General features: G+C 68.7%; 1 protein-coding gene across 5 annotated transcripts in view; it reads left to right on the top strand.

Moving 5' to 3' along the window:
- The first annotated feature begins 6396 nt into the window (after nucleotides 1–6396).
- ABLIM2 (actin binding LIM protein family member 2) overlaps nucleotides 6397–18079 on the top strand; it is a 122633-nt gene continuing 110950 nt past the window's right edge. For all 5 annotated transcript variants that reach the window (XM_062212656.1, XM_062212655.1, XM_062212654.1 and 2 more), the window contains exon 1: nucleotides 6397–6471. In XM_062212656.1, the coding sequence (XP_062068640.1) occupies nucleotides 6462–6471 (10 nt within the window). In that variant the 5' untranslated portion in view covers nucleotides 6397–6461. The remainder of the gene's footprint in view (nucleotides 6472–18079) is intronic.

The raw sequence follows: 18079 nt of genomic DNA, 5'->3' as shown, positions 1-18079 counted from the left end.
CAGCCCTGCAGAACAGAGTTCACTTCTTTGCGAATATTTATTTATTTATTTGAAAGGCAGAGTGACAGACAGAGAGGGGGAGAAACAGAGAGGTCTTCCATCCACTGGCTCACTCCTCAGGTGGCCGAAATGGGCAGGGCTGGGCCAGGCCGAAGCCAGGAGCCAGGAGCTTCTTCCGGGTCTCCCACATTGCAGGGGCCCAAGCACTTGGCCATCTTCTGCTGCTTTCCCAGGCCATAGCAGGGAGCTGGATCAGAAGTGGAGCAGCCGGGACTCAACCCAGGGCCCATTGGGATACTGGCGTCACAAGCCATGCATGGTGCTGGCCCCCTGGAATTCACATGAAAACACGCAGATCCCCCAGGTCCCAAATGTGCTTTCTCGTCCATCAAGACCACCTTAGAAACCAAGAAACAAAGCCACGTGCACCTGCCTGGGCCAACCGTGATCCTTGGATGCCTCCCGGGGGCCACAGGTGCAGGGTGCTGAGAAGGGAAGGCGGCCGGGGGCAAGGGAGGGGTTTGGTGGGGGTCCTCAAAGCTGCACAGTGAGCGCAGGCTGGGGAGTCCTTTCTACACCAGACTCGCTCCCAGGCCCCAGGGGGAGGCACAGAGGCCAAGGTGGGCCGTGCAGGAGGCCCCTGACAGGTGGCCGGCAGCTCCTCGGCCTGAACTCGGTCCTCTGACTTGGCCACTGGGGCTGGATGCCCCCCATCCCCGAGGCCAGCACGGGCCTGCCTGGGTCTGGAGAGCTGCGGCTGCCATGGCAGGACACTGAGTTTAAGATTAGAGGTGGGGGCCGGCGCTGTGGCATAGCGGGTAAAGCCGCCGCCTGTACTGCCGGCATCCCATATGGGCGCCGGTTCTAGTCCTGGCTGCGCCACTTCTGATCCAGCTCCCTGCTGTAGCCTGGGAAAGCAGTGGAAGATGGCCCAGATGCTTGGGCCCCTGCACCCGCATGGGAGACCTGGATGGAGTGCCTGGCTCCTGGCTTCCGCCCGGCCCCACCCTGGCTGTTGCAGCCATTTGGAGAGTGAGCCAGTGGATGGAAGACCTCTCCCCCTCTCTCCCCCTGCCTTTCAAATAGATAAATCTTCAGAGAGGACGACGTGCAGGGGAGACTGGGACGCTGTGTCTGCAGCGTCGGCGTGGGGATTCCTGTCCCCGAAACCTCACGTGTGTTCCTCTACAATGAGAAGGCATCGCCGTCACCATTGTCGCCCAGGCTATCAGCGGGGGACGGAGATGCCTGTGTGACGGACAAGCAGTTTCTGAGTTCACACGGAGGTGCCACCTGCTCCTGTCAGCGCCCACAAGCTCCAACTATGATTGGGGCAAGGGCGGCTTCGGCCCCGGCCCATCACTGCCCTCTAGTGGAAACCGGGAGTCTCAGCGCGCATGGGCACAGGCGAGGACCCCTCCCTGGGACGAAGGCTGAGGCTCAGCTGGGGCCGTCCCTGTCCCTGCAGCCGCCCCTTCCACCGATGAGCCAGCGACGTGGCTCGCCCGGGCAGTGTGCGCTGGAGTCCACGTGGTCTCCCCGGTCCCCCGGCAGCAGGATTAGCCACGGGGCAGGGACAGTTCAGAAGGCTCCTGAGCAGGTGCTGGCCTCTGCGCGGGGAGGAAGACGCTAGGGGGCGACAGAGAGGCAGCCCAGCGTCGCACACACTGGCCCACAGCTGGGCCGGTGGCCAGACACTGGCGACCTGTCTCTAGACGCTGGGTTCGGGGTGACCGGTGTGCCCAGGTGAGGGCCCTGCAAGGCTGCTGGAGGCCGGAGAGCAGGCGTTCCACTCCCCAGGCATCTGGTGAGTGACCCCGGGCAGATGCCCCACCCCAGCCTGGGTCACAGCCATGAAGCCAGGGCAGGATCCAGGTTCCTGAGAGCCGGAGGACCTGGTTTCTGACCCACAGAAACGGCATCAAAACGAACGCTTTTGGCGTCGGCCACGAGAAGTCCAGGGTTCATCCCTGACTACCAGGCACGGACTGTGATTCGGGCGGAAGCCCAGGGTGGTGGCGCCAGCACGCCCGGGGGGCCAGGTCCGAGGCATGTAAGCCCCTGAACCGAAGCCTGAGGCCCCGTCCACGGCCTGGATGATGGATGCTCCGGCACATTCCCATGGCTCCTCTGTGGCACTCGTTTCTGGCACAGGTGTACACAGTAGGTGCTCAATGAATGCAGCCCCTCACCTTGGCCTTGGAGCCGGCCACGCGCTCCTGATGCTCCCCCTGTCTCTGCGGCCTGGCATGAAGTCCAGTCAGAGGAGGGGCTCCCCTGAGACCTGCGGGTGTGGGTCCCCCACCTGGGGCCAGGCCCACCACTCGCCTTCAGTCCTTGGGAGCAAACCCAGTTCCAGAGCTGCCCAAGTCAAGCCAGCGTCAGGGCCAATCGGCACTCCCGTGCCCCTCCCCGGGCTGCCTGCAGGACCGGGAGAGCCGCAGGTGTGCGGGCGGGGGCCTGGCCCCGAGCCGGGCTCAGAGCCGGACATCACACGCCGCTTTTACCCCAGGTTCCACGGGGCACCGTTTTAATTACTGAGCGGCTGGAGCGATCCCACAATGAAATCATCTTTCATTTGCTTCTCCGTTTGGCCCTGCAGTCAATCGATCCTCGGCTGCGTCGGGAGGTGAGGACTGGAGGAAACGAGCCGCAGCGTGGCTCGGCCGCCCGAGGGCCCGGTCCCAACGGGGCTCCGGCAGCCGTGTGCCCGCCACATCCCGCGTGGGGCCCGGAGCCGGGGATGCCTTCTCCCTGCACCAGCCCAGGTGAGCCCAGGCACCGTGCGGCTCTCTGGAGAGGCAACTTGTGGGCGTCCTGAGAGGACCCGGGAGAGGCAGGGAGGCAGAAGGCGCCAGGAGCTGAGCCGACGCCTTCCAGTGGGGAGCGAGCACCCATGGAACCGTGGTGTGGGGAGACGATGCGCCTCGGGGGTAGTGGCATATCCAGGGAAGGGCTGCGGCCACAGCCCCTGGGCCACGCCTCCCGGCCTTGCCACCTGCCAGCACTCTGCATTTGGGCAAGCGAATGCCTCAGTTTTCCCATCTGTGAAATGGATGGGGATGAAAATAATAATAGGATTCTCCAAGATGTCATTATGAGACACGGGGCGGGCGGCCCCAGGCCATGGCGACCTGGCCGGGACCGTTTGCCTCACCTGGTGCGGGCCCTGGCTTCCCCCTCAGGAGCGTTTCCCACCCATCTTTGCTCCCTTGGCCCCTGAGCCAGCCCCGGCATGGAGTTCGTCCCCCTGGGGTTCAGACAGAACCTCGCCATGAAGGCTGCTGCCCGATACACACAGCCCGTGGGTTACTGGCCCCTCCCGACACAGCCTCAGGAAACCCAACAAAACCCACCTGCCCCAGTCCCTGCGGGGTGGGCACCTGGGGTCCGGGCCCAGGGCTTCCCTGGCCCCGCCCAGCACTCCCCAGGCCCGCCCTGCACTCATCCTCCCCGGGCCCCGCCCCCTCCAGCCCGCCCCACCCTCATCCCCTCCTCCCCGGGCCCCGCCCCCTCCAGCCCGCCCTGCCCTCATCCCCTCCTCCCTGGGCCCTGCCCAGCCCTCATCCCCCACCCAGGCCTGGTCCAGCACTGGTCCTCCCGCACTGCTGGGCCGGCCCGGCCCTCCACACCCCGCAGAAGGGCAAGGGGCGTTTTCAGGACAGAGGAGCCCAACACTGAGGGGACGCGAGGCCCCGGGCGGTGACAGGGCCTGAACTCTTCCAGGCTCACGGATCGCAAGCGTTTTCACCTGGAGGTCGCTGGGACGAGCCCTGAGCCACCCGTGGGCTCCCAGCCTCAGCACAGGGCCTGGGTTCCCGTGGCCGGAACCCCTGGTTACAACCGTGGGGTCCGCAGGCAAGCAGGGCCTGGCTTGGGACGCCTTCGCCCTGGGCCCCTCCAGGAGCCCTCGGCACGAACCCACACCTGCACCAGGTTCTCAGGAACCCGAGGAGGTGCGGTCCCCGGGCCCCCTGGGACTCTGACGCCCCTCCTTCTGCCGTGCTCCCTGTCACTGGCCTGCTGGCCGGGGCTGTGCCGAGCACCGGGTCCTGATGCTGGGAAAGCCGGACGCAGCCCCTCTGAGGGTCCCCCAGGCCCCAGCGAGGGCCAACCCCAGTGGAGGCAGGAGGCAGAGTGCCCCAAAGCCCCGCTCTGGGACGGCTCCCACTGGGCGGGGCCCCCGAGGGGTGAAGGGAGCCTCCCTGAGGCACCCCGGCCACCTTGGGTGCCCCACCCTCTCGACCTCAGCCCTGCTATAAGGCCACAGGAAAGACCCGGCAGGAGCAGTGGGGCGGAGGTCCGCACAGGTGCAGCGAGGGCGGGCCTGGGGGGTCCCCACCTGGGGCATTCTCCCTCGTGGGGCTTGAACACACCCCCACCCCATGAAGCCTGCAGAAGCCCCCAAGACAGGCTGGGTCCAAACACTGGGAGGGGAGGGCTCCCTGCAGGGCAGCCCTTGGTTGATGTGGGAGGTGGCTCCCCCCACACACACCCTCCGAGAGCCGGCTCCCTTTCAGATGCCCCAGCAGATACGCAGAGGGGCCAGAGCCCCCGAAGACCCTCCCATCGGTCCCCTGGAAGAGAGGTGGCGGCCAGGTCGGGAACGAGCACATGCCCCCTCCTGCACTGGGGCATCCATCGGTGCCCAGGGACTCGGCCGGGCCGGCGGAGGAGGTGCGGGTAAGGCCAGTGCTGGAGGCAGGAAGACCCTTCTCCCTGCCCTCTCCGGCCAGTGCCGACCGAAGTCGCTGTCAGTCACCAGCGGCAGCTCTGACATGTGTCCTCGGGTTGTGCACGGCCACCGGCGGGATGGGAGGCCAAGGCCATGCCTGCTTCAGGCGGGGGGCTGGGAGCCCGGGCCTGGTTCTGTCTGCTCAGATCCACCCAGCGCTCCCCCGAGGGCCCTTGCCCGGGCATGCCACACGGGCAGGAGGACCTGGGCCGGCCCTTGCTGGTGACCTGGGGCAGGACCACTTTGGGGCTTCGTTTCTGCTCTCAGGAGAGGCGCTGGAACCACAGGATGCCTTCCAGGTGGAGAACGGCTAACACCCCAGCCCCCTGCCCCGGCTGCTCAGAGAGGGGCTGGCTCCCCTGGGAGGCCTGGGGTGGCCCCACAGCCCGCTCACCAGCCCATGGCAGGGCTGAGTGCGCCCAGCCCCTGACCCAGGAGCTGGGGGGTGGGGGTGGGCGATGCTTCTCCCTGTAGGAAGTGGGCCTCAGAAGCAGCACCAGGGACAGGGACAGCTCAGAGAACTTGGCCGCTGCCCCCAGGCCCGGTGAGGGTGAGCGGTGCTGGGAGCCGGGAGCCAGCGCCCTCTCCCTTGTTCAGCAGGCACTGTTGGGCCCCAGGCAGCGAGCACAGTGCAGGCATCGGAGGCCTCACCCGGCTCCATCGCGGCGTGTTCACCTCACACCGCACTTAGCTGTTAGGAGGCAGGCAGGGCTGCATAACCCCCGCAGGTGTGAGAGGGAAGCCAGCCCCCCACCCCCCACCCCAGCCCCTTCACAGGTGGGGCCCGAGGCCCACACGGGAAAGGGACTTGCTCAAGGCTGCACGGAGACCGGGGTGGGGGGTTGGGGACTCCACTCCCCTGGGAACCACAGTGACCCCTGCCTCCTCCTGTGGGGGAGGGGACGCTGCTGAGAGCGCCCAAGGTCCGCCCAGCCTCGGTGTCGCCCTCAGCCCCCCGTGCTCGCTCCCCAAGTCCTCGATGACGGCACCTCCAGCGGCCAGGGCCCAAGCCAAGCGCCCTAGGGCCTGCGTCGCCGTGCAGGGCCAGGTCCCAGGGCGCCCTCCAGGCCCTGCGACGCGCCTGCCCCCAGCCTGGCTCTCTGCAGCCGGCCTGCGCCTCCCTGTTCCTGGACCCTTGGCGCGGGGCGCTGGGTGTCACGGGGCCGGGACCCCGACGGGGCAGGACACCGCCTCCAGGCGCCGCCAGCTTGTGTTCCCTGCGCACCAGTTTGAGCCCCTCCGTGGGACGTCTCAAAACCCTGCCCGCGCCCTGCCCTCCCCGCCTGTTTGGTTTTCTGCAAGCCCGGAAAGAGGCGGGGGTCGGTGCGGGGCCCGAGCGCGCGCCCCACGGCGCCCATGCTCCCGGGCCGCGGGTTCGCTCAGGCCGCGGGGAAGGCTCCGCAGGGCCGCGTCCTCCTGCGCCTGCGCGCTCCGCAGCCCCGCCGCGCCCTGTCGTCCGCGCGCACGGCGGCCTCGGCGCCCGCACTTCCCGGGCGCGCCCCGCCCCCCCCCGCGCGGCTCGGGGCGGGCCGGGGCGGGCCGGGGCGGGCGGGGGCGGGCCGGGGGCGGGGCTGGCGCGCGGGGCTGCGGCGGCGCTGCGGGCGGCGCGGGCCGTGCGCGGAGCCGGCCGGCGAGCCCGGAGGACCGCGCGGGCGCGGCACCTGCGGCCGGGACGTCTGGCGGCGGCGGCGGCGCGGGGGCCGCCCCACTGCGGGCCGCCGCTGAAATGAGCGCAGGTGGGTGCCGGGGCGGAGGGGGCGGCGCGGGAGCGCTGGGTCTGTCTGGGACTGCACCTGCAGCGCGGGGTCAGTCGCCCACCGGCTGCTCTCAACTTCGCTCCGGGTCTTGCGGCCCCTCGCCCCTGCGCCCAGGGCGCGCAGCTCGGCGGCTCGGGCGGGGGACCCCTTCCCTCCGCACGGGGGGCGGCGGCGGCGCAGCGCTGTCTGGAAGGCGCCTCTTCTTTGCTTCTCCTGGGGGTCCCGGCTTGCTTCAGGCTGCCGAAGGGAGGGGCCGGGGCCGAGTGAGGGCACGGGGCCCCCCCCGCAGACCTCGCCACCGAGAGAGGGGAGATGCTAGGCGCGGTTTTGCCGCGGGGGGCGCCGCCCTTGCCCGGCTCTCGAAGCGTCTGGCTGGGCAGCGGCAGGCCGACCCTCAGCGCCCGGGCGTGCCGCGGCGGGTCTGGAGCCCTCGCCTGGCAGGCCCGGCCGCGTCCCCGTCTGTCCTCTCCGGTCGCACGCACCCGCCGCCGCCATCCAGCCGCGTCTCGAGCTGCTGGGGAAACTGAGCCGACATCGGGGGTTCTTGGTGCGCTGTTGGGGCGCCTCCAGGGGCGGGCTCGGGGCTGGGGGTTCGGCCTCGCATTGCCCGGCAGGGAGGGGCTGTCGCCCCGTTTTGAGTCACTTGCTGGGCCCCCGCGGTGGGGCGAGGACTCGAACCCGGGCCTCCCCGACTCCTGTGCTGGCTCCTGGGAGCCTGTCTGGCTACAGACTGCAGCATGGCCTCTGGCCACAGTGCAGAAACCAGCGGGGAGGCCGGCCTCAGCGGGCTGCAGAGGCCGGCCTGTGGGGGCGGGGCTGTTTTGGGGGACCCCTCCCTCCCCCACAGGGAGGAGGGGCTGCTCCGCAGTGGGCGTCCGGAGAGCAGGCGGCGGCGGGCAGGGTCCTTTCTGAAGTGCAGCCGTGGTCTGGGGGTGTCTGGGGAGCAGGGACCCCGAGACCTGGCCGGGCGTCCAGACGGTGTTCGCGGGCAGTGGGGTAATGGCCGGGTGCGCACAAGGTAATCGCGGGCTTCCTGCGGCCGTAATTGGTACCTCCGGCCCCTCCTGTAATCACCCTCGGCGCTGTCATTCCCGGAGGAGGGGTGTGTGGGCCCCGGGGCTGGGCTGCTGGAGGCTGGGGCCTTGGCCTAGGCACCTCTTGGCTTCTGGTGAGCACCGCACCGTGGTCGCCCCAGGGGCACAGGGTGTGACGGGAGACACGCCATGCACAGGGGCCCCTCCTCGGCTTAGCTGGCCGCCGCTGGGTGGCCGTGGCCGCCTCAGTCCTTGGAACGGGGGCACCTCGCATGCTCCCCCTGTGCCTGTCGCTCCGGCCCCTGCACTGGCCCACAGCACTGCTCTCGCCCTCACCCACGGTGCAGGGTGGGCAGTGTGGCCCCTCTCGTGTCGGGTCGCTGGCTACAGCTGGCAGGTCAGGAGCTTCCTCCGTCCACACGGGCAGCCAGGGCAGGGCTCCCGAGGCCCTCCCACGGAAGGCTGGCATCGGTCCAAGCTCAGGGCCGCCAGGTGTGGCTGGCCATCACCTGGCCCTGTCTCCAGCCTCCCAGGGCGGGGGAAGGGCAGATGGTCAGAGCCGCAGGACACCTGCCCCGGCCTCCTGACCAGCGGCTCCCCTTTGTGCCACCAGGGCTGTGGCTGTGCCCTCTGTCTGCCGTGCAGGGCACGTGCAGGGCCCGGGTGTGGAATCCCGGCCTGCTGATTGCAGGCGTCCAGGGAGAGTGTGCACGGCCCGGGGGAGGTAGGGGGGTGGTGCATTCTGGGTCAGATCCGCCTGACTCTGGAGCCGGTGCACCTGCCGCGGGGGGGGGGGGGGCTCTCTGCCTGTTTCCCCAGGAGTGCAGAGAGGAGGCAGTGCAGGTGGTGACCCCAGCGGCGAGAGTGCGGCCAGGGTGGGGGAGGGGCTTCCAGTGCCAGCTCTGCCCGCCCTGGGCACCGGTGCCCCGAGCAAGGCCCACCCGCCCTCTGAGCGGGAGATCCCAGGATTCCGCCAGCTGGCCGGAGGGCGGGGCGGGGGCGTCGTTCGCTTGCTTCCGTGACAGAGGAGCGCGGAGGGCGGGTGGACGCTGGGAGGCAGTGGTGCGGGCTTGGCTGCCTCCCTGGCGCCTGGCGGCCACCTGGATTGAGCTCCGGGCTCCGGCTCTGGCCTCAGCCTGCTCGAGCCCTGCTGGAGCGTTCTGGGGGTGAGCTGGCAGAGGGGGACGCTCGTGTCTGTCTGAAACAAATAAACCAGTAAGAGCGGGCGAGTCGCACAGGAGAGGCTGGGTCTCTGCAGACGGGGCTCAGGGCAGGCCTGCCCCCGTCCTCGTGCGGCCGGCCCTCTGTCCTGTGCCCTCCTCCCCTGCTCCTGGGAGGACGCGGGCTGGGAGCAGGGCCCACCTGCTGCCCTCATTTACCCGAATCGCCTCGTTGAAGGCCTTGCCCCCAGACAGCTCCTGGGACAGGCAGCTGTGGAGGGGGCACAGGCCAGCCAGGAGCAGGTGGCGAACCAGCGTCCTCTGTCCCCTGGCTGCCAGGGGCACCTCTGGGATGCTCCGGTCCAAACCTGTCCACGTGCAGAGAGGGGAAGCCGGGTCCTGGAGGAAGGAGAGGCTGTGGCGGCGCCGGAGCCCGAGCCCTGGGCCTCTGGCCAGTGGGCACAGGCACGCTTGGGACAGGGTTTTCTTCCCTGGACCCGACAGGAGACACGGCTGCAGCACACACAGCTGAGCAGGAAGGAGAGTGATGGGTGTTAGTCCTCCCGCCAGCCGCTCACGCCGCAGACACGACTCAGTGCCCGCTGTGTCCACACCGTGCCGGGGCCGGTGTGCCAGCCTGTGTCCACACCGTGCCGGGGCCGGTGTGCCAGCCTGTGTCCACACTGCACCAGGGCCGGTGTGCCTGCCCTGTGTCCACACCATGCTGGGGCTAGTGTGCTGGCCTGTGTCCACACCGTGCTGGGGCTGGTGTGCCGGCCTGTGTCCACACCATGCCGGGGCTAGTGTGCCGGCCTGTGTCCACACCATGCCGGGGCTAGTGTGTCGGCCTGTGTCCACACCATGCTGGGGCTAGTGTGCCAGCCTGTGTCCACACTGCGCCAGGGCCTGTGTGCCAGCCTGTGTCCACACTGCGCCAGGGCCTGTGTGCCGGCCTGTGTCCACACCATGCCGGGGCCGGTGTGCCTGCCCTGTGTCCACACCATGCCGGGGCCGGTGTGCCTGCCCTGTGTCCACACCATGCCGGGGCCGGTGTGCCAGCCTGTGTCCACACCGTGCCAGGGCCGGTGTGCCAGCCTGTGTCCACACTGCGCCAGGGCCGGTGTGCCTGCCCTGTGTCCACACCATGCCGGGGCCGGTGTGCCTGCCCTGTGTCCACACCATGCCGGGGCTGGTGTGCCAGCCTGTGTCCACACCATGCCGGGGCCGGTGTGCCAGCCTGTGTCCACACCGTGCCGGGGCCAGTGTGTGCCAACCTGTGTCCACACCATGCCGGGGCCGGTGTGCCTGCCCTGTGTCCACACCATGCCGGGGCCGGTGTGTGCCAGCCTGTGTCCACACCATGCCGGGGCCGGTGTGCCTGCCCTGTGTCCACACCATGCCGGGGCTGGTGTGCCAGCCTGTGTCCACACCATGCCGGGGCTAGTGTGCTGGCCTGTGTCCACACCACGCCAGGGCTGGTGTGCCGGCCTGTGTCCACATCGCGCTGGGGCCACTGTGCCGGCCTGTGTCCATACCGCCCCAGGGCCTAGGAGTCAGCGTTGGCCAAGAACAGCTAACTCCCCAGGGGAGACGTCCAGGTTAACCTAGAATGAGGCAGGATTTTTCTAAAGATTTGGTTTTCTCCTGGAAAGGCAGATTTAGAAGATGACAAGGCGTGAGAGATGTCTGTTGCTGGCCACTCCCCCAAAGGCCCCAACAGCCAGGGCTGGGCCAAGCTGAACTCAGGAGCCTGGAGCTCCATCCGGGCCTCCCACGAGGATGCAGGGGCCAAGCGTTTGGGCCGTTTTCCGCTGCTCTCTCAGGCACATTAGCAGGGAGCTGGATCGGAAGTGGAGCGGCCGGGACGCGAACCAGCGCCCATACGGGATGCCGGTGCGTGTTGCAGGCAGCTGCTTAACCCACCTGCCGTGGCGCCAGCCCCAGGACAGACTTGTAACGCAAGGAAAAAGTGTTTAAGAAAGCCAGTGCCATGGAAAGCCCAGCTGAGGGGAACCGTGTGTGGGTTCATGATCTCAGCGGTGCACCAACCGTGCAGACAGGATGGACGGGCCCCCATCCGGCCGTGGACGGGCCCCGAGCGTGGTGGGAGCGAGCAGGGCTTCCCCTGTGCTCCGTGGTTTGCAGTGGGGGGGGCAGGCAGAAGGCGAGCACTGCTTCTAGCTCCAAGGCTGTGACTCGGGGACCGGGCAGACTCAGGAGCCAGCACGGTGCCCCTTGTCCCTGCGTGGCCATGTTCCGGGTGAGGGCCTGCAGACAGGGCCTCCTGGCCCAGGAGAGGGAGGGACAGCCGTGACCCTGGGCCCTCCGCGCAGCCTGGCCCTGCCCTGTTCCTGGCTGCTCCCAGCCGCTTCCCAGCCCAGCCCCCGGGGCCCTCCGATGCTCTGTGGCTCCTGCCAGCGCGGTGCCTGCCTGGCGGCCCTGGCGAACCTTTAGATCCGAGTCTGGGGTGGAGGCGCACTTGGGAAGCAGTCTGAGCGCCCCAGGCCGGGGCGGGTGTGCGTCCGGCCAGGCCGCCGTCCCCCAGCCCTGGCTCTCGGAGCTGGCAGGAGGAAGTCGGCAAGGCCAGGCGATGGGGGCAGGGGCCGGGGTCTGCCCGGTGGAAGCGGCCTGGCCCGCCGCTGACCCTTCCAGCCGGCTCTGTGTGTCCTCCAGGCCGGGCCTGGTTGCTGACAGCAGCAGCTGCAGGGACTCTGGCTTGCTGGCCCGGTGCCCACCTGGGCCTGGAGGGCGCGGCCCCTTCCCCGCTGCGCGGCAGTGCCTGGCGCAGTGGGGCTGCCATCCGGCCACTGCCGCCTGCAGACACTCCGACCGCGGGCGTGCTCCGTGCTGCCTCTGGGGCCGCCTCGCCCAGGGTTCTGGGCAGTGTTCTGGGCTCCTGGCTCGGGGCTGTGTCGAGGTGGGGAGACGTGGGCGGTGCCCCGGGCAGCCTGCTGTCTTTCCCGATCATCCCGGGGCTCTGAGGGCCCAGCGGGCTGCCAACCAGGGTGATGCAGCTTTCCCAGGTCCTGGGGCGCCAGTGCCCAGGGGGGCGGCCGGAGTCACTTGGTCTTTGTTTACTGGAGACGTTTTTCCATTGCACGGGGGCTCGGGGTGTCTAGGGTGTCGGGCGGTGCCCGGGCGGGACAGGCTTGAATGTCATGGCAGCTGTGGCTCCCTGTGCTCCCTCTGGGGCCCTGGCCAGATCCCCAGGGTCCTCATGACACTTCAGGGCTGCTGGTGGGGTCCCCATTTACATATGGGGAAACTGAGGCCTCGGGGGTCCTGCCGGCTGCTTGGTGTCCCACTACCCTATGTGTCAGAGCTGGGATCTGAGCCCCCGTGGGCCTGGCAATGGCCCAGACACGCATCTGCCTGGCTGGGTGGGCTGTGTCCCCTGTCTGTCCCTCTCCTGGGCGGGTCAGCCAGCCCCATAGGATTTGCCACTTCCTGGCTGGTGGGCGGGAGCTTTGGATGAGGCTTAGCCTCACTGGGCCACGAAGCCACGTTCCCCTCTCCCAGGTGTGGCATGGAGCTGGGAGGGCAGGTCCGTGCTGTCTCCTCTGCCCACCCTGGGGTCCTGCCTGCGGTCACTGCACGGCCCCGGTCACCCATCGGGGCCCCGAGGGAGACTTTGCCATCTGCACCCCTCCTGTGTCTCTCAAACCTGAGCCTCTGCTCTGTGCTGTCCCCTCCTCACCCCAGGACTGAGCCGACACGGCTGGGGCTGTCCCGGGGCCCGTCTCCCCTCCCTCATCTCTCAGCCCCTCACCTGCACCGGTGTGTGACTGCGTGAGCGTCTTCTCTCTGTGTGCCTCAGTGTAGCTGTCTGTATAATGGGCCACAGCATCCTCGGGTGTGTGGCCAGCTTTCCTCGGACAGCACCTGTCCCCACGTGGCCGGGTCGGGGGCAGAGCTGTCACTTTGGGCACCGCTGCCGTGACAGCCGAGCTGCTGCCCGGTGAGGCTCCCTGGTGAGGGTGTGCGCCTGACTCCTGGGGGGAGGGGCGGGGGTGGCAGGAGGGCTTTGACCTCTGATGCTGGTTTTTTCTTTACTTTTGAGTCCGTGAACAGGGTGTCTTCTGGGCGCTCCTGGCCCTCGGCGGGCTCCAGGCGGGTAGAGCAGGTGATGACATCAGAGGGTGGGTGGCGGCTTCGTGCACTGCCCTTGGCCGAAGACTCCTGGGGGGTGGGTGCGGGAGTCAGGCTGCTACGCAGCGGCTTTGGTCTTGGGCACACCAAGCCAGGTCCCAGCTGTAGGCAGGTGACGGCTGCCTGCCTGTTTCCCCACCTGTAAGAAGGTGGTGCTGACGCCTGCCTTGGGGCTTGGAGGGGATGAGCGGACGCCCAGGGCCTGAGGCCGTGCAGCCACCAGGAGGCAGGCGGGCCAGCGCCAAAGCTGCCCCTGCGGGTCCCACCCGCGTGTGTAGCTGCCACCTTCTCTCGGCCCCGCCCCGCCTCAGGCCACCGTGGCCTGCAGCAGCATGGTCCCTGGGAGCCGCCAGCCCTGGTGGTAGGCGTGGCGTCCTGGCCAGGCGTGCTGGTGTGCCTCATCCCGTGACTCTGAGCTCCGTCTCCGTGGCACCGGCTCGCAGCCCACGCGCCGTCTGCCTGGGGCTTGAGTTTCTTCCTGCAGGGGAGGGCCCGGAGAGGTGACCCTGGAACCCGACTCCGGCACGCTGGGCTCCCGTTCCCGCTGCTGCCCCTCCTCCGGCCAGGGCGAGGCCTCGTACTTGCCCCTCTTTGGAGCCGCACGGCTGCCAGAACAGGTGCTTTCCAGACACCTGCCGGGGCCGGGAGGACGCCGGGTGGCGCTGGGTCCCGCGTCCCGCGTCCCGCGTCCCGCGCCGCCTCCGCGTCTGTTGGCTGCTGTCCTGAGTCCAGGGCCACAGCTCGGTCCCCCTGACCCTCTGCTTCCCGCGGACCTCCCGTGGAAGGTCGGAGCTCCCTGCCAGCGGTCGGGAGGGCCTGGGGCGGGGGAGGAGTTCTGATGGCCGTCCCACCACCTCCCCTGGGGGGCAGAGCGTCACACGCCTTCCTGGGGGCCCCTCCCCTCTGCCCCACGTAGTCTCAGCTTGGTTTCCTGGGGCAGCCCTGGAGCACCTGGGCCTGCAGGGTGGACTCCCACGGTCCCCAGTCTGTGGGCCCCGCCCCATGGGTGCCTCAGCCCCATAACCTTTCCAGCCTTGTCCCTACGTCGCAGGTGAGCAAAGGGGGTGCCAGGAACTGGGCTGTTCTGTGGGCAGGGGTCGTTTCACTCCTGGCTGTGGAGCACCGTGGCTCCCAGTGTCCCTCGGTGGCCTGGCTCTCGCCCAACCCTGTAAGGTGAGGCCTCATTGCCAGGTGGCTGCTGGCCGGGGGCCCTCCCAGCAGCGGCACCGGGGTTTAAGGAGCAGCCCTGTCCTGGTCGCACACGGGGTGCCCAGGAGGCCGAGGCAGCACGGATGCAGGTGCTGGGCCCGCCGGTCACCTGTCCCAGAGCAGGCGGAAGACGGAAAGGGACAGGCGAGGCATCCCTTCCACCGGGCTCCGTGCAGGAAGCGGCAGTGGGGCCGAGTGCTGCCTCTGGGAGCCAGACAGCCATGGGCGCTGCGGCAGGGGCGTGGGCTGGCCGTGCGCCCGAGTGGCAGGTCCAGGGCGGCAGCCCCCGCCGGCACCTGCAGCCCCTCCCAGGACCCTCCCAGGCCATGCCCGAGTGGACTCCTGGGCCTCCAGTGTCCCCGTGGCCCCACTGTCACTTGTGGCCACACCAAGCAGACACCCTCCAGCTGCACAATCAAACCCTCTTGCTGGCCCGCGAGCACAGGCAGCCCTGGGTGTCAGGCTCAGACTGGAAATGTGAGGGTAAAGGATCCCAGACAGTTCCAGAGTGAAGCTTGGATGTTTGCCGTGTGCCAGGCACTGTGCTGAAGCCACTGGAATGAGGGCTGCTGGTGCTGAGCGTGACCTGGAGCCGGGTGAGAGCTCACGGGAGGGCGTGTGCGGGGCCTGTGTGCTCACAGGAGGGCGTGTGCGGGGTCTGAGAGCTCACAGGAGGGCGTGTGCGGGGTCTGAGAGCTCACGGGAGGGCGTGTGCGGGGTCTGAGAGCTCACGGGAGGGCGTGTGCAGGGCCTGTGTGCTCACAGGAGGGCGTGTGCGGGGTCTGAGAGCTCACAGGAGGGCGTGTGCGGGGTCTGAGAGCTCACAGGAGGGCGTGTGCGGGGTCTGAGAGCTCACGGGAGGGCGTGTGCGGGGTCTGTACACACTCACAGGAGGGCGTGTGCGGGGTCTGAGAGCTCACGAGAGGGCTGTGCGGGGTCTGTACACACTCACAGGAGGGCGTGTGCGGGGTCTGAGAGCTCACAGGAGGGCGTGTGCGGGGTCTGAGAGCTCACGGGAGGGCGTGTGCGGGGTCTGTACACACTCACAGGAGGGCATGTGCGGGGTCTGAGAGCTCACGAGAGGGCTGTGCGGGGTCTGTACACACTCACAGGAGGGCGTGTGCGGGGTCTGAGAGCTCACAGGAGGGCGTGTGCGGGGTCTGAGAGCTCACGGGAGGGCGTGTGCGGGGTCTGTACACACTCACAGGAGGGCGTGTGCGGGGTCTGAGAGCTCACAGGAGGGCGTGTGCAGGGTCTGAGAGCTCACAGGAGGGCTGTGCGGGGTCTGAGAGCTCACGGGAGGGCGTGTGCGGGGTCTGTACACACTCACAGGAGGGCGTGTGCGGGGTCTGAGAGCTCACGGGAGGGCGTGTGCGGGGTCTGTACTCACTCACAGGAGGGCGTGTGCGGGGCCTGTGTGCTCATGGGAGGGCGTGTGCGGGGTCTGAGAGCTCACGGGAGGGCGTATGCGGGGCCTGTGTGCTCACGGGAGGGCGTGTGCAGGGTCTGAGAGCTCACGGGAGGGCGTGTGCGGGGTCTGAGAGCTCACGGGAGGGCGTGTGCGGGGTCTGTACACACTCACAGGAGGGCGTGTGCGGGGTCTGTTCACACTCACAGGAGGGCGTGTGCGGGGTCTGAGAGCTCACGGGAGGGCGTGTGCGGGGTCTGTACACACTCACAGGAGGACGTGTGCGGGGTCTGAGAGCTCACGGGAGGGCGTGTGCGGGGTCTGTACTCACTCACAGGAGGGCGTGTGCGGGGCCTGTGTGCTCATGGGAGGGCGTGTGCGGGGTCTGAGAGCTCACGGGAGGGCGTGTGCGGGGCCTGTGTGCTCACGGGAGGGCGTGTGCAGGGTCTGAGAGCTCACGGGAGGGCGTGTGCGGGGTCTGAGAGCTCACGGGAGGGCGTGTGCGGGGTCTGAGAGCTCACGGGAGGGCGTGTGCGGGGTCTGTACACACTCACAGGAGGGCGTGTGCGGGGTCTGTTCACACTCACAGGAGGGCGTGTGCGGGGTCTGAGGGCTCACGGGAGGGCGTGTGCGGGGCCTGTGTGCTCACGGGAGGGCGTGTGCGGGGTCTGAGAGCTCACGGGAGGGCGTGTGCGGGGCCTGTGTGCTCACAGGAGGGCGTGTGCGGGGTCTGAGAGCTCACGGGAGGGCGTGTGCGGGGTCTGTGCTCACTCACGGAAGCGTGATGCCCTGACTGCCACGTGTGTCCTCCCACAGCCCTCGAGGCCGGGGCCAGATGCAGCGTCGCTGGGCTGAAGCCCCTGCTGGGGGGGGGGACTCACCGCCCCCTCCTGCAGTGCTGGTGCAGCCCCGTTCCTGGGCTGGGCCCACGTCTGCACGGCCCACATGGCCGTGTCTGTGGGGGGCTGCGTCTCCTGCCGCCTGCTTCCTCCAGCGACGCAGGGGACGGCGGCCCAGGCCCCCTGCCCTCCAGGCCTTGTCGCCATCCCCAGAGGCTCAGCCCACGGCCGGGGCAGCGCTGTGGCCCTGCTGTGGCATCAGGCCAGGCGGGGCGTGGACGCCTCTGGGGCCGCGTGTGCTGTCTCCACAGCAGCTCCAGGAGAGACGGCTTCTCAGGGAATACAGAAGTGACCCGCGACTCAGCTGCAATTGCGCGTCCCTGGGTCCAGAGCGCCGGGGCGTGAGCGTCGTCGTCTCTGGGCGAGGGGTGAGGCCGGCGGTGGGACTGCCTTCCGTGGACAGGTGCGGGGGCCCCGCCTGGTGGGTCCACATGCGTGGTGCCGCCGGTGCCAGGGCAGCACTCTGCGGCCGGGAAGTCACTGGGCAGCCACGGCCGTGCCCGTCCCCTCCAGGGCCGCGGTGCCCCACATGGTCGCACTGACACTCACTCTAGTAGAAGCTAAAGCAGAGTTATTTTTATAAAAGATTTATTTATTTACTTGAGAGGCAGACTTACAGAGAGAGAGAGAGAGGGAGAGAGGTCTTCCACCTGCTAGTTCACTCCCCAGAAGGCCACAGTGGCCAGGGCTGGGCCAATCTGATGCCAGGAACCAGGAGCTTCCTCTGGGTCTCCCACATGGGTGCAGGGGCCCAAGGACTTGGGCCATCTTCCACTGCTTTCCCAGGTCACTGCAGAGAGCTGGATCGGAAGTGGAGCAGCCGGGACTTGAACCGGTGCCCATGTGGGATGCCGGCACTGCAGGCAGCAGGTTAATCCTTTGTGGCACAGCGCCGGCCCCTAAAGCAGAATTTTAGAAGATAGTCCACAGGGGAGGCGTTTAGCCGAGCAGCTGGGGTGCCCGTGTCCCACGCCGGAGCACCTGGCTGCCGTCCCCAGCAGCCGCTCCTGGCTAACGCTGTCCCTGGTAGGCCCTGGCAGTGGCTCCGGGCCCTGGGTTCCTGCCGCCCACGGGGGAGACCTGGTTGAGTTCTCAGCTTCTGACTTTGGCCCGGCCCAGCCCTGGTCACTGTGGGCCTCGGGGGGTGGACCAGTGGACGGAGCTCTGTGTTTCTCTCTCACCTCCCTCTCGAAGAACTAAATGGAATTCTTACAGACCGGCTGTCGCGCCGAGCGGGAGCCAGGGCCCCTGCGTGCCGGCGTGCGGGCGGCGTTGGTGGGCAGCGTCTGCCGTGGTTTGGCAGCTCTCACTGCTGTCCAGCTGAGCAGACAACAGCCGGGTTCTGGCGTCTGGTGCTGTGGCCACCACTTGTGACGTCACACGCCACGTAGCCACGGCGGAGCCCCCTGCGGCTCGGAAGGGAGAGGGGAACGGCTCTGACCCGGTGGAGACTTCGTGAGGGCGGGCTGTGCGCAGGGAGGCAGGTGGAGGTCGGCGGGGCGGAGCCCGGCACCCAGGCTGGGGAAGGCGCGTGGAATTCTGGGCTCGTTTGTCCCGGGCGCTCGGCTGTGTTGTGTCTCTAGCGCTTGTTCACGTCAGGGATAAGCGAGTGACGGGGTTTGGTCGACACTGGGCTCAAGGACGCGCCATCAGGGAGCAGCTGTCGCCTTCCTGGCACCTGCTGTGACGGCGGGGGGTGGGGCCGTCTCTCGTGTGACCCCGTGGACT

The sequence above is a fragment of the Lepus europaeus genome, chromosome 16 (genome assembly GCF_033115175.1).
Source record: "Lepus europaeus isolate LE1 chromosome 16, mLepTim1.pri, whole genome shotgun sequence".
Classification (NCBI taxonomy): Eukaryota; Metazoa; Chordata; class Mammalia; order Lagomorpha; family Leporidae; genus Lepus; species Lepus europaeus.
Note: the sequence above shows the minus strand (reverse complement) of the source record. Positions and strands in the feature narration are given on the sequence as shown.